General features: G+C 34.2%; 1 protein-coding gene across 4 annotated transcripts in view; it reads left to right on the forward strand.

Moving 5' to 3' along the window:
* LOC122680724 (activating transcription factor 7 interacting protein) overlaps positions 1-16394 on the forward strand; it is a 108754-nt gene that overhangs the window by 59221 nt on the left and 33139 nt on the right. For 3 of the 4 annotated variants that reach the window (XM_043882374.1, XM_043882373.1, XM_043882375.1), the window contains exons 3-6: positions 733-813; positions 2161-2306; positions 3693-3830; positions 11338-11403. In XM_043882374.1, the coding sequence (XP_043738309.1) occupies positions 733-813; positions 2161-2306; positions 3693-3830; positions 11338-11403 (431 nt within the window). The remainder of the gene's footprint in view (positions 1-732; positions 814-2160; positions 2307-3692; positions 3831-11337; positions 11404-16394) is intronic. The other variant, XM_043882371.1, reaches the window with a different exon arrangement.

Here is a 16394-nt window from a genome sequence, read left to right on the forward strand (position 1 = left end):
ATAGACGGCAGCCTACCAGGCTCCCCCATCCCTGGGATTCTCCAGGCAAGAACACTGGAGTGGGTTGCCATTTCCTTCTCCAATGCATGAAAGTAAAAAGTGAAAGTGAAGTTGCTCAGTCGTGTCCGACTCTTAGCGACCCCATGGACTGCAGGATTATTTGGAAGATAAGAAGTAATGTATGTTAAGCACCTAGCTAAGTTAGTTGTTGGCACTGGTATTGAAGTAGCTATTACTTTTTAGTAAAACTTTTTTTATCCTTAGGATAGATTTTACCTATCCATAACCATTAAAATAATGATTCAGCCTATCTGGTCAAAAATATTAGGTGTTTTGAGTTTGTCAGTAATTTGTAATTTTTTTTGTATTTTTTTGGTAATTAGTCACAACTAATGTTTTAGTTTTAATAACTGAATATAAAGGAGTCTGAATGCATTATAGTAGTTGTTTTCACATCTATTGATGACAATAAATTATTAAGATATTTTTTAAAATCGATATTATTTTTTTTTCATATTAAGAGTTTATTATGAACTTGCAAGAACTTTTAAAGCTAGACTTGGTCATTGATTTCCACCAGTTCATGCTCCTTTTTTTATTCCCAATATTTTACATTTTGAGACTGATTTCATGAAATATTAGCTGGATAATTACACCAAAAATGTAGATTATTATGAACTGTTGACAAATTATAATGGAAGAAATTTTCCTTTTCTATTTTTGTTACGGAAGAAGTAGAAAGCAATGAAAAGGACAGCAAACCTGAGGAGGAAGAGCAAGTAATACGTGAAGATGAAAGACCTTCTGAGAAAAGTAAGCATGTATAAGCAAACCTGAAATTGTTTTAAAAATTGTTTCTGCTTTTAAGGCTGTAGAAAATACTCTTTTGTCCATGAAATGATTGTAAAATTTTTCAGTTTAAGTAAGCCACAGTAAAATAATTTTCTTGATGGTTAACTATCTTTGAAGGTGTTAATTATTTCATGTGCTTTATTGTTATTCTTTCCATTGTTCCATAAGAAAGATTTAAGCTTACTGTTTATTTAGTAAGGTACTATCTGAATATCTTGAGAGAAGTTGTTTTAGATTTTCTTTTAGAGCATGGTCCTATAGGAATTTTGTCTGAGGTGATACTGGCTAATGGAAGTATGTATCTCCGTTTATTTAAAGCTCTTAAGCTTTATGGGAAGGGGAAAGCAATGTTATTGAATGTCATTAGGTTTATGGAAAGATCACTGGACCAGAAGTCAAGAAATCGGTATTCTGTAACTCTCTGTCTTACTCCTCTCCATTTGTGCATGTGTAAGTTGTAATACAAGAGAAGTTGTGGAATAGAATTGGAATCAGGCACATAGATAGGGATATAGGGTGAGGTAGAGAGGAAGATTTATGGTCACATATGGCCATTTTTCTTTAAGTGTGGAGATTTTAATATTTTCCTTCTTACATATTCAGAAAGAAACCAGATAAAACTTGCTTATGATCTCATGAGTGTTGTCAGTATTTAAAAGTGAAGGTCTTTGAATATTTATTATTTACCAAATTACTTTCATAATAACATTAATTTTATTATTTTTATCAATAAATATTTGCAATTTATTAAGATATGTTAAGAATAACTGTTGACATGTTATTTTCCTAAGGCTAATGATTAAGGAAGAATTTTTCCTAAATTTAGTGAGGAAGAAGTTTTACTGAGGAGATAGAATTAAATAATTAAAGCTATGCACACTTGTAGAAGTATGTAATGTGAGAATGAATACTGAGAAATCTGTGACTTGTGAATGAATGCTGTATTTTGTCAGAATTCATATTGTAGTATAGAATTTATTAAAAATGAATTTAAGATGATCTCATATTGTTAGTTCATCTTCCATCTTAATACGAAGATTTTGAGGAAAGAATGTTCTTTGTTCATGTTGTTCGTCCACTTGCTTGTTTAGCCATTAGGAAGTTCTTATTTAGCATATTGAAAATTATTTCAAGTTTAAAGCTAAAAGCTATCTACTAACTTTTCTGATCACAAAAGCAAATGATTGAGAATGCTGTTTTTTAGATAGAAATATTATTTTCCTGAGGATGGAAAATAAGCAGTACAGCCTATCTATAATAAAAGCATTTGATTGGTGTTTAATAAAAGCACCTACTTTTTCTTCTCAGGTGAATTCTTTAGAAGAAAACGTTCTAAGTCAGAGGACATGGACAATATACAGTCCAAACGCCGTCGATATTTGGAAGAGGAATATGAGGCAGAATTTCAAGTAAAGATTACAGCCAAGGGAGATATAAACCAGAAGCTACAAAAGGTGTTAGAGATTATAAGTTAAAACCATATTAAATAAAAGGCTTCACCATCATTATTCTTCTAGATTTTTTGACTTTAGTCTGTATTTTATTGATATATTCAGATTTCTCATAGAAACAAAGAACATGAAAGTGGTTGGGTTTATTACTCTTAGTTTAATTCTAAAATTCCTTGTGACCCTTTTGAAGTTAAATCATTTTTGTTTTTCTAAAGATACAATAATAATCATCAAAATGGGAGAGAAATTATGACTTCTTATTTGCTTTATACAAAACTGAGTATCAGTTTTCAGCTTTTTTTTCCCTTCTACACTCAACTTCATTCTAGTAGGAACATTAGAGTCTCATATGTTAACATTTTAGCTTTTATAACTTTTTTCATAAGCTGGTTTCATGGCTGTAAGTCCTTGCGTTTTAAGATTTTTGTTACATATTTTAGGCTTAGTATTAAAAATGGTGTGAGCAATGCTCTGGAAGGACTAGGGAAAAGGAATATTTAAAGTACAGGCTTTGGAAACTTCTCACTATATGTATTAGACTAGAGATAGAAATAATGAAAATATAAAGTATTTAATATATTTTTCAAAATGTGTTCATGAATGTTGACAAATCTTTTTTTAAGAGAAGAATAGAAGGCTTGGGTGAAATTAATTTTTCAAAGCCTTACAGATTTAATGGTGAAATTATAAATAATCTAGGCCAGTGTTCTTCTACTCAAAGTGTATATATCCCCATTAGAGAAAGGAACAGAGAGACGGTAAAAAAGTGGCTTTTTTTCTCTCAGATCTTTTTATCATATGGTGATAATAGTGCCAGTTTAGTCTTTCTTTTAGAGCTATTAGAAATATGAAGATAGCTATGTGAAAGGATTTTGAAAACATCTGTGTATACTGAGGGTTTACTCCTCTAGGAAAGTGCTACTCGAGTGTGGTCCATGGATACGCACCATGTGTCCTCTTTATGGGTCCATAATGAGATAAATATAAAAACTGTGAGTAAATTTCATAGTGCAGTGAGATTCTTAATGTCTCATAAAAATATCATCTGTAACAGATTAGAAAATATTAAAATCTGGTCCTTCACCTTGTTTCCTTAAATCACAATAGACGGTATGGGAGGAGAATATTAAAACTTCAATTTCAGATTGTTTTAAAAATTTCACCCTCTGGAAATTTTCCATTTTTAGTACACTTTATTCTGTTACAGTAGATATTATATAGGCAGAAGTAGAGGATTTCAACAGATAGCATTGTGTTATGGATGCCAGTTTTTTTTTTTTTTTAAACAAACTGGCTAATGTATTAGTACTGTCTTAGTACTTCAGAATATTTACTGTTTGCTGCTTGCTTGAAATTCCTTTTTTGTAACAAAGGAATATATATTTTTAGGTTGTACAGTGGTTGCTGGAAGAAAAATTGTGTGCACTGCAGTGTGCTGTATTTGATAAGACACTGGCAGAATTGAAAACACGAGTGGAAAAGATTGAGTGTAATAAGAGGCATAAAACAGTCCTTGCTGAACTACAGGTTTGTACAGTGAATTGCATATCTACGTGTCATCATTTTCATAACTTTCTTTTTTTTTTTTTCCATAACTTACTTTCTGGTATATGTTTTCCAAGTTGACAATAAAGTATATTTAACTTCTAAGTATTAGGAATAAAAAGAATCTCTATTAGTTTGCTCAGGCTGCCATTAAAAAAAATACCATTAACTGGGTGACTTCCAAAACAGAAATGTAATGTCTCATAGTTTTTGGAGGCTAAAAGCCCAAGGTCAAGCTGCCATCAGGATTGGTTCTTTCTGAGGGCTGTAAGAAAGAATTGTTCCATTTGTCTCCTCTAGCTTCCTATGGTTTACTGACAGTCTTGGGCATTTCTTGTCTTGTGGAAGTATCATTGTGATTTCTGGCTCCATCTTCACATAGTGCTGTGTCTGTATGTGTGTCTGCTTCCAAATTCCCCCCTTTTCTAGGGATACTAGTCACCCTGGATTAGGACCCACACTATCTAGTAGGACCTCATCTTAACTATAGTTGACTTTTGGACAGTGTAGTGGTTAGAGGTGCTATCCCCACTGCCTGCAGTTGAAAATCTATGTACTGGTACCTGCCTCAGAAAATGAAGAAATTCATAAATGACTCACCCACAGCAGTAAGCTGGAACAGTTCGGATAGAATCAGAACTCAAACCCTAGTTCCTTTGATTTAAGTTATGGTGATCTCTAATTGAACACAGACTCTCACTCAATTTAAAGATCTGTAAAATGAAAATATGAATAGTATATTTATTGAAAAAAAATTTCCATGTATAATTGGACCCATGCAGTTCAACTCCATGTTGTTCAAGGGTCAACTGTAATTACCTCTACAATTACCTATTTCCAGATAAGTTTGTGTTCTGATACTTGGGGTTCAGACTTCAGCATACTTTTGAGATATGTATCAACCCATGCCAAGCCTCAGAAGTAATCTTAGCAGTGTATCTTCAGTATCCCTTCAGTCAATGAAGAAAAGCTGGCATCATCTAAAATGCTGTTAAGTAGTGAATAATGTTTGCTGTGATTTTTTTATATTAATCTATTTCCTCCAGTGAATTGTATTTTTAAAGACATTAGTTTGTTGATCTATGTTTATGAATAAATGTTTTTAATTTTTTATTGAATATATCTGTATATTAACATGTAATTAGAAGCTTGAGCTTCTAATTAGTTGAAATGAGCACATGGTAGCAGGCTTTAGTAATTAATTTTATTTCAAGATTAAGAAGCTGGGAAATTTCATCAATACATTCATTCTGTCATAAGAGAATGTGTGGTTTCTATTTGGTAGGTTGTCTGAAATATGAGCATTGTCTCAGATGCTGACTTGAAAACCATTTATAGAGCCTTATTTACAAACAAGGGAGAAGTGGTTCATGAAAATAAAGTTGCGCAGTTGAAAGCAAATTGCAAGCAACTTCGATTTTAGGAAGTGTATATCTCAGCCAACAAGTTTAGTTTTTTAATTTCGTATTGTAAATTTTATTTAAAGTGAGACTTTATTAATAATAAGGTCATTGTAGTTATTTTATAATGCATCATTTAGGACAACACTATTCCTGTCTTTTACCTTTAGTGGATCCTTACATAGTGATAGTATTTTCTAATCATTACATTTTATTTTACTAGTACTATTTAGAATGTTGAATTAGAACTTGAAGATGTTGGAAGATTTAAGAGAATAATTTCATTCATGGTTTGTTATCAGTCCCATGGCTGCATCTATGATTTTGTGCTTTTAGAACCTGAGATTTTAACTCTCATATTTTTAAGATACAAGTCTGTCTCTAACTTTTAATAAACCTTTGCACTTGGATATTTCTTTGTAGCCTTAGAATCTTAAATCTTTCCAACATCAAACCAATCATCTTCTCCACAAATAAGTCATGTTGTGGAGTTTGCACATTGTTTTCCTTACTCAAAATTTTTGAATTCTTAGAAAAATTTTCCCATTGTTCCTTTTATTCACAATTTTTCAGTTCTTGGAAACTGATTCCTCTGTATCACTTTACATATACACAGTGAGTTGCCAAATTAAAACTTTTAAATTTCTTGTAAAAGTCTGTCTTTTACATCTTTTAACTTTCTACAAGACCGTCATCACCCAGCTCCTTGATTATAATAGCAGCCTTTTACATGATCACTTTGGTACTGCTTTTTACGTCTTTACTGGTTCTTCTCAAGCATTGTGTTCATCTTTCTAAAATGCTGCTTGTTAATTCTCTTCTGTGTAGTCCAGTTTCCTCAGTTGTGTACCAGTTTAAACCTGTCTTCATTTTCTGATTTGTAATTTAGATCTCCTAGCTTTTGATCCACTTTTCCTAATCCCACCAGTTGCTTCACTGTCCTACAGAGTATTTTTTTTTTTAAGATTTAAAAAAATAATAATTTTATTTATTTGTTGGCTGTGTTGGGTCTTCACTGCTGTGTGGGCTTTTCTCTGGTTGAGGCGAGTGGAGGCTGCTCTCCCATTGTGGTGGCTTCCCTTGTTACTGAACATGGACTCCGGGCTGTGCAGGCTTAGTGACTGCAGCACAGGGACTCAGCAGCTGTGGTCCCCGGCCCTTGAGCACAGGCTCAGCAGTTGTCGTGCATGGGCTTAGCTGTTCCACAATATGCCGTATCTTTCCAGACCAGGGATCAAACCTGTGCCTCTTGTTTTGGCAGGCAGATTCTTTACCACTGAGCCACCAGGAAAGCCCCCTGCAGAGTGTTAAAATACTCACAGTATTTTTATTTCAGCCATTTGATTTCATATTGTAGCTTCCATTCATTTATGATCTGTCTTTACCATGCCATTTATTTACATTTGACTCAGCCCAGTTTAGTTCCCATCTCTTTCTTTGTTGTTCTGATATTTAGATTTTTATGGAAGTAAAATTTGGATAGCAATTACTTTAAAGTTTACAGTTCAGTGTCATTTGGTACCTTCACACTGTTGTATGATCATCATCTTTATCTAGTTCCAGAACATTTTCATCAATCCAGAAGAAAACCTTGTACCCACTAAATAGCCACTTCTCATTTCCTTCTCCCTCTAGCCCTTGGGAACCATAATCTGCTCTCTGTCTCTACTGAGTTACCTCTGCTGCGTTATTTCACATGAACAGAGTTATACAATATGGGACTTTTTGTGTCTGGCCTGTTTTTTCATAGCATAATGTTTTTCAGATTCATACATGTTCAGTATGTATCACTACTATATTCCTTTTCATTGCTAAGTAATATTTATGTTTCTATGCTGTTGAAAATAAATAGGAATTAATTCAAGATGTTAACTTGTGTATACACACACACACACACATATTTTGTTTATGTATTCTTCAGTTGATGAACATTTGATGAGCATTTGAGTTCTTTCCACCTTTTGAATATTGAAAATAATGCTGCTGTGAACATTTGTATTCAAGTATTTGTTTGAATACTTGTTTTCAAATCTTTTGGGCATATACCTAGGCATGGAATTGTGGGTCATATGGTAATTCTTTTGTTTAATTGATTGTAGAACAGTCAATTGTTTCCTGTTTTATATTCCCACCAGCAATGTTGAGGGCTCCATTTCTCCATTTCCTTGTTAACACTTGTTACTGTCTTTTTTAAAAATAATCATCATATCCTAAGGGATATGAAGTGGTATTTCATTGTGATTTTGGTTGTGTTTTCCTAATGGCTACTGATGTTCATCATCTTTTCATGTGTTGTTTAAACATCTGTGTATCTACTTTAGAGAAAATTTAAGTTATTTTTATTCCTGGATTTTTTGTTTTTGCCTTTTTATCATTGAGCTGTAAGAGCTCTTTACATATTTTGGATATTGAACACTTTAAAGTACATGATTTATGACTATTTCACCCACTCTGTAAGTTTTCTTTTCACTTTCGTCTCTTGATAATGTCTTTTAATGCACAGAAATTTTACATTTTGATGAAGTCTTTTAGGCAGCATAGAGTTAGGTCATGATTTATTATCCACTTTGCTAATCTCTGTCTTTTAATTGAAGAGTTTTTCATCTCTTTACATTTAAATTAGTTACTGATAAAGAAAGACTTAGTCCTACCATTTTACTTGTCTTTCACCTTTTTTGTTCCTTAATTCCTACATTACTGCCTTCTTTTGTGATTTTTTTCTAGTGAACCATTTTGAGTCTCTTCATTTTTCTCTTTCTATAAAGTTTTTACTTTTTCCTTAGTGATTACTCTGGGGATTAAACTTAACCTTTTGAATTAATACCTATTATACAAAAAAGTATACAAAACTTTTCTTTCACAGTCTTGTCCTCCCATCTCTCTGGTGAATTTCTTAATTTCAGTTATTATACTTTCAACTGCAGAATTTATACTTTTAAAAAAATATATAATATCTGTCTCTTTACTGATATTCTATTGGTGAGACCTTTTTTCCCTTTTTTTTTTCCAAGTTCTTTCTCAATGGTATCCTTTAGCCCTTTGAACAGATTTAAAACATTTATTTAAAGTCTTTGTCTAGTAAGTCCTATGCCTGAGCTGTATTTCTGTTAATTTTTTTTCTTTCTGTGAATAAACCATACTTTCTTATTTCCTTGTATATGTCCTAATTTGTTCATTGTTACTGTTTAAATGGATATTTTGAGTATTGCAATGTGACAATTCAGAAAATCAGATTTTCCCCTTCTCTCCAGGGTTTGCTATTGCTGCTTGTTGTTGTTTGCCTGATTAGTGGGTTTTTAAAACAATTTTTGGAAAGTATATATTCATTATTGTGTATGGTCACTGAAGTCTATGTTTTGTTAGCTTAGTGGTCAGCTGATATTTTGACAGTTACCTTAAATGCTTAGACAGTAAGGAATCCACCTGCAATGCAGGAGACCTGGGTTCAGTCCCTGGGTTGGGAAGATCCCCTGAAGAAGGGAACAGCTCACTCCAGTATTCTGGCCTGGAGAATTCCATGGACAGAGGACCCTGGCCGGCTACAGTCCATGGGGTAGCAGAGTCAGACATGACTGAGCAACTTTCACTTACATGCTGGGAGCCTAAAAAAGTAAAAAGATTACTCTCCCAAGTCTTTGCAGGTTAACTATATTGGGGTACTCTTTCAACACAGCTTCCCTGGTGGCTCAGACAGTGAAGTGTCTGCCCACAGTGCGGGAGACGCGGGTTTGATCCCTGGTTCGGGAACATCCCCTGGAGAAGGAAATGGCAACCCACTCCAGTACTCTTGCCTGGAAAGTTCCATGGACTGAGGAGCCTCATAGGCTACAGTCCATGGGGTCACAAAGAGTCAGACATGACTGAGCAACTTCACTTTGACTTTCAACACTTAGTTTAGGCCATTTACAACCTGTTTTATCACACTTGCCTTATTCTTGTCTTCCTGCTTGCATAGATTCTGAAGGCTAGTCTGAGGTGACGGCTTAGGGTCTTTTCAGGCCACTTCTGAGCTTGCATTCTGTCCTGAACATTCAGATAGTCTTCTTAATTTCCTGAGATGGGTGAGAGCTTTTAAAGCCCCCTTCTGCCATGTGTCTTCTTTTCCAATGTTTTCCATCTCAGGCATTTCTTTTCTTTTTTTAATACTTTTTATTTTATGTTGGAGTATAACTTATTAATAGTGTTGTGATAGTTTCAGGTGGACAGCAGAGGGACTCAGGTATACTCATACATACATCATTCTCTCCCAAATGCTTCTCCCATCCAGATTGTCAAATAACACTGAGCAGAGTTCCTTGTGCTATATATAGCTATATATAGTTCCTTGTTGGTTATCCATTTTAAATAATAGCAGTGTATACATGTCTGTCCCAAACTCCCTGACTAACCCTTTCCCATATCCCTTCCCTCTGGCAATCATAAGTTCATTCTCTAAGTCTGTAAGTCAGTTTCTGTTCTGTAAATGTTGATTTGTATTATTTTTTTTTTGGATTCTGCTTGTAAGAGATGTCATACAATATTTCTCCTCCTCTGTCTGACTTTACTCAGTATGAAAATCTCTAGGTCCATCCATGTTGCTTCAAATGGCATTATATCATTCATTTTTATGGCTGAGTAATACTCTGTTGTATATATGTCCCAGATCTTCTTTATCCATTTCTCTCTCAATGGACATTTAGGTTGCTTCCATGTCCTGGCTGATGTAAATAGTGCTGCACTGAACATTGGGATGAATGTGTCTTTTTGAATTATGGCTTTCTCTGAGTATATGCCCAGTAGTGGGATTGCTGGGTCATATGGTAGTTCTGTTTTCAGTTTTTCTAAGGAACTTCTGTGCTGTTCTCCAGGCTTCCCTTGTGGCTCTGCTGGTAAAGAATCTACCTGCAATTAGGGAGACCTGGGTTAGGAAGGTCCCCTGGAGGAGAGAAAGGCTATACACTCCAGTATTCTGGCCTGGAGAATTCCATGGACTCTATAGTCCATGTGGTCACAAAGAGTTGGACACGACTAAACGACTTACACACAGATACATACCATTCTCCACAGTGGCTCTATCAGTTTACATTCACACGAAGAGTGTAAGGGTATTTCCTTTTCTCCACACCTTCTCCAGAGTTTGTTGTCTGTAGATTGTTTTGATGACCATTCTGAGCAATGTGAGGTGATATCTCATTGTAGTTTTGATTTGTATTTCTCTAATAATTGGTGATGTTAAACATCTTTTCATGTGTTTTTTTGTCCATCTGTATGTCTTTTTTTGAGAAATGTTTATTTAGGTCCTCTGCCCATTTTTTGATTGTTTTTTTTGTTTTGTTTTGTTTTGATATTGAGCTGGATAAGCTGTTTTTATGTTTTGGAGATTAATCCTTTGTCAGTTGCTTCATTTGCGAATATTTTTTCCCATTCTGAGGGTTGTCTTTTCATCTTATTTATGGTTTCCTTTGCTGTGCAAAATATTTTAAGTTTAATTAGTCCCATTTGTTTATTTATTTATTTTTCATTACTCTAGGAGATGGGTCAAAAAAGATCTTGCTGCTGTTTATCTGCCAGTAGGTTAATTTTTGAAAAGAAATATTTGAGTACTGTAGATGTAACTTCCCTTGTGGCCCAGCTGGTCAAGAATCCACCTGCAATGCAGGAGATCTGGGTTCAATTTCTGGGTTGGGAAGATCCCCTGGAGAAGGAAAAGTCTACCCACTCCAGTGTTCTGGCCTAGAAAATTCCAGACTCATATGTACTATTGATTAGGGATCTTCTGTGATTTATAGATATGTTAACTATTAATATATAATTCTCAGTGAGAAAATTAAGTGTGGTTCCAACTATGTTAAATAATAAGAAATGCAAGCACATGTATTCGTAAATATGCTGGTTTGTGAGCAAGGAGGAAAAAATCCAATCCTCTAAAACTTAAGCATATTTACTTTGGGTTTTGAAGTCAAGGATTGTACAACAACTTATCTTATTTTCTTTGCTGTTGTCTGTCTTCTGAGGATCCTATTACCCATAGATTTCTTGTTATGTATGCACAGGTTCCTTTTTAATACTATAATGCCATTTGATTTCTGTCTCATTTTTGCTTTTTTTAGGCCAAGATAGCCAGGTTAACCAAACGCTTTGGAGCAGCCAAAGAAGATCTTAAGAAAAGACAAGAAGTAAGAATTTCTATTCTTACATAGTTGATATTTAGCTTTAAGTGGTAATCTTAGGAGGTGCTGACCTAAGGAGGAAGGAAGTCTGAAATTTTCTTTCATACTGTGTACTTCCTGCATGTTGTTTCTGGAACTTCTGCTCTAGAACTAGTTATTAACCCTTTCTAATCCTCACTGTTTTCATACGAACATCAGTACATATAATATGTATATGTAAGGCATTCTTGAAATTGTATTTTCTCTCCATCTTTAAAATTAAACTTTGGGGATTTGCCTTACCATGTTTCTCTCAGGCATACCTTGGAGATACTGTGGGTTCAGTTCCAGACCACTGTAGTAAAGCAATTATTGCGATAAAGCAAGCCACAAATTTGTTAAAAAAATTTTTTCATTAAAGAAAAAAATACATAAATGTTATGTTAATTCTATAATCTATTAAATGAGCAGTGGTATTATGTCTGAAAAATCATTTAGATACATTTTAATGTACATACCTTAATTAAAAAATGCAAAACATAAGATAATTGCAATAACATCAGAGATCACTGGTCACAGATTGCTGTAGTCTATAGTAGGGTCTTCCTAGTGGCTACATGGTAGAGAATCTACCTGCCAGTGCAGAAGATGCGGGTTTGATCCCTGGGTCAAGAAGGAAATGGCAATCCCCTGCAGTATTCCTGCCTGAGATAGCACATAGACAGAGGAGCCTGGTAGGCTACAGACCATGGGATCACAGAGAGTCAGACACAACTTAGTGACTAAAGCAACAACAAATAGCAGTATAATAGTAATGAAGAAGTTTGAAATATTACAAGAATTACCAAAATGTAACACAGAGACATTAAGTGAGGAAATACTATTGGAAAAATAGTACCAAGCTTGATGCGTGTTGCTACAAACCTTCATTTTTTAAAAAATGCAGTATCTGTGAAGTGCAATAAAGCAAGGTATGCCTGTACTTGCCAGTGTAGTATGTCCTGCAAAATAGTTCAGTATTACACGGCCTCAAGTAGCCCAGTTCTCCTCTTCCTTTCTTCCTCCATGTAGTTTAGTCCAGGTGTCGTAGCATAGCACAAGCTGTGGTCTGTAATCACACTTTGCTTTCTGTTGTTTCCTTAGTTATTCTGTAATATGGATTTTTAGTATAGCATTGTATGTTGCAGTATTGTTTTTAGTTGAATTTCTTCTCCTCTTTCATTTGAGCAAGTTATATTTCTTTGTGTCTTGATAACTTTATTGCCTGGTACATAGAAATTTCCAATAGTAGTTTTTTTCAGTAGTAGTCATTATTCCTATAGATATTTCTGTCTTGAATTATTTTCATATCTTCTTTACTTGACTTTTTAAAACAACTTATTTTGAAATGATAGATACACAAGAAATTGCAACAATAACACATAGACTCCTATGAACCCTTCACTCAGCCTCGCTCATTGGTGAAATATATACCTGTAGTACATTATCAAAACCAAGAAATTAGTACAGCTCTATCAAATAGTTTTGTAGACTTTATCAGTTTCCTTCAGTTTTTACATAAATTAATTCTGTATATCTGTGTTTCTCTGCAGTTTGATCTCATTATAGATTTATGTAACCTGCCACCGTAGTTCAAGATACAGTCCCTTAGCACACAGGGACTCCCTCCTGCTTCTCTTTTACAGTTTCAACCTTGCCTTTATACCCTACCCTCACCTCCTGTATTCTGGCAGCTACAAATCTGTTCTTCATCTTTATATTCTTTGAGTTTAAATTTTTAAGCTCTGATTTATCTTTTCTTGAGCAACTGACAGTTTGTTTACACAGGCTAATCATCAAATCCTCATTTGGCCACACCCAAAGATTTTTTTATTATGGTCTTCTTCACTGATGTAGTTGCTTTTCTGATTTTAATCTAGTTTCTCAGCTTTAAAAAAAGTGTTTTTTTTTTGGTCACACTATAAAAACTATTTCTTCAGTTAGAAGAATGGTATAAACGTTTTTTTAACCTTTATTTGCTATGCCTGAACCAAACATAAGGGTTTGAAAATTTTCCCTTGTTTTTTTACAATATGATGTTCCATTTTTTTCTTTTCATCCTGTGTCTGAACTAAGTAGTGCTGCCCACCTTGTACTTTTCCAGTGTTTGTGCATATCACATTTGTTATCAGAACTGTTTTCGAGGTCTTACTTATTGAGTTAAAGGCGATAGGCAGAGACCTTAAGATATACAGATGAAAATATTACGATCCCTGAAACGTTTGTCTTGATCAGCTACAATAAGTATGGAAAGAAGGACAGATACTGTGTAATTCCTAAAGATCGGAAAAGATTAATTTGAACAATTAGTGTGTGTGGCACTTGAAGAAAATGTTAAGGTAGTGTTCAGTCTTTCAAAATTGTGTTACTTTTTTTAGTTTGTAAGGCCAGTTTTAAATTTCAAAACTTAGACATCTTTCTAACTCATTCTTGTTATTGTTTTCTTCTTGTAAGAGATATTTCTAGAGAAATGTCAGAAGATTTTGTTCTTCCATGTTTTAATTTCCTTTATGGTTTCCACTATAACGTTTGTCTTGAAGAGCTACAATAAGTATGGAAAGAAGGACAAATACTGTGTAATTCCTCATAAGCAGTTTGCTATTAAGACCATATTCATATTTAATCTATTTTATGGCTTTATGACTGATATCTTTAACTTTCATCCTTTCTATTTTTTTTTTTTACTATAAAAGAAATATCAAGATATTTCTCTCCTTTATGGAAATCAGTGACTTATAATTGATTCTCAAATTTTAGATTTAATCTAAATTCTTTTTATTTTAATTGTGATAAAAACTTAACTTAGAATTTACCATTTTAAATTCTGCAATTCAGTAGTGTTAACTGTATTCACATTGCTGTGTAACATATCTCTAGGAATTTTTCATCTTGCAAAACTAGAGCTCCATAGAACAACTACCATTTCCCCTCCCCTTTAGCCCCTGGAAATGATCATTCTACTTTGTTTCCATGGTTTTGACTTCTCTAGATATCTCCTAAGTGCAGTCATACAGTATTTGTTTTGTTTATCTTATTTCACAAAGCATTATGTTCTCAAGGTTCATCTGGGTTATTGCATATGACAGGATTTCCTTTTTTAAGGCTAATATGCCATTGTATGTATATACCACATTTTCTTTATGCTTTTATTTATTGATTCATATTTGGGCTGGTTTCAACTTCTGGCTCTTATGAATAAGGCTGCAATGACATTGGTGTGTGCAGACACCTCTTTGAGGTCAAAGTTTTGGATATTTCTACCCAGAAGTGAAATTGCTGGGTCATTTGGTATTTCTGTTATTTTTTGAGGAGCCTCCATATAGTTTTCTTTTGCAGTCACATCACTGCTGAAGTCACATTTAGGGCTTCCCAGGTAGCTCAGTCTGTAAAGAATCTGCCTGCAGTGCTGGAGACCCCACTTTGATCCCTGGGTCTGAAAGGTCCCCTGGAGAAGGAAATGGCAAACCACTCCAGTATTCTTGCCAGAAAATCCCATGGACAGAGGAGCCTGGTGGGCTGTAGTCCATGGCTTTCAAAGAGTTGGGCACGACTGAACAAGTTAACACTGAGGAACTGAGCAATCACATCATTTACATTCCCATCAGCATGGCACAAGGGTTCCAATTTCTGTATATTTTTGGCAACACTTTTTTTTCCCCTCTTTTGTGATAGTGTCCACCCTAATGGATGTGAGGCCTTATCTCATTGTGGTTTTGATGTGCATTTCTCTGATTAGTGATGTTGAGCGTCTTTTCACATGCTTATTAATCATTTTGCATATTTTCTTTGGAGAAATGTTTATTCAGGTCCTTTGGCCATTCGTAAATCTGGTTACTTATCTTTTAGTTGTTAAGATGTAGGAGTTCTTTTTATGTTTTGGATATTAACACCTTACCAGTTACATGACTTATAGTTATTCTCTGCCATTACATAGGTGTCCTTTTCACTCTGTTGATTGTTTCCTTTCATGTGCAGAAGATTTTAAGTTTGATGTAATCTTCTTTGTCTTGTTAATGCTTTTGTTACCTTTGCTTTGATCCAAGAAATCGTTGCCAAGTCCACTATCCTGAAGCTTTCCTCTGTGTTTTCTCCTAAGAAGTTCATAGTTTTAGGTTTTATGTTTAGTTCTTTAATCCATTTGGATTAAACCTTATATATGATTTAATGGTCTGACTTTATTCTTTTGCATTTGGATATCCAATTTTCACACAGTTTGTCCAAAGACTGTTCTTTCCCCATTGTGTAGCCTTTACACCCTTGTAGAACATCATTTGAGTGTATACATGAAGAGTTTATTTCTGGGGTCAGTATTCTGTTTCACATTTCTACATGTCTGTCTGCATTCCAGCACCATACTGTTTGCATTACTGTAGCTTTGTAACATGTTTTAAGATTAGGAAGTATAAGCTTTCAACTTTGTTCTTTTCTAAGATTGTTTTGGCAATTCAGAGTTTCTTGAGATTTCATTTGAATTTTAGGGTGCTTTTTCCTATTTCTGCAAAAAATGACAGGAATTTTGGTTGAGATTGCATTGAAACTTTTGACCACTTTGGGTAGGATGGACATTTTAATAATACTATAGATTTTTTTAATGATGGCCATTCTGACTGGTGTGAGATGATCTCTCATTGTAGTTTTGATTTGCACGTCTCTTAAGTTTACAACTGTTTTAAACTGGAAATAAATTCAGCTCACTTTTTTCTTCCCACCATTTTGTTGACATCACACATTATATCTTTTTGTATTGTGTGTATGTTAACATAGATTTACAATTATATTTCATACCTAAATTCTGTACTAGAATTAGATGTGATTTCTGTTTGCACTTTATAGTAATGCAGTATTCTGTATTTATTTTTGTATTTACTTTTACCAGAGAGTTTTATATTTTCCTTTGCTTTCAGTTGCTCTCTAGTGTCCTTTCATTTCTACTTGAAGGACTCCTTTTAACATTTCTTGTATGGTGGATTTAGTGGTGT

Source organism: Cervus elaphus, chromosome 22 (genome assembly GCF_910594005.1).
Source record: "Cervus elaphus chromosome 22, mCerEla1.1, whole genome shotgun sequence".
Classification (NCBI taxonomy): Eukaryota; Metazoa; Chordata; class Mammalia; order Artiodactyla; family Cervidae; genus Cervus; species Cervus elaphus.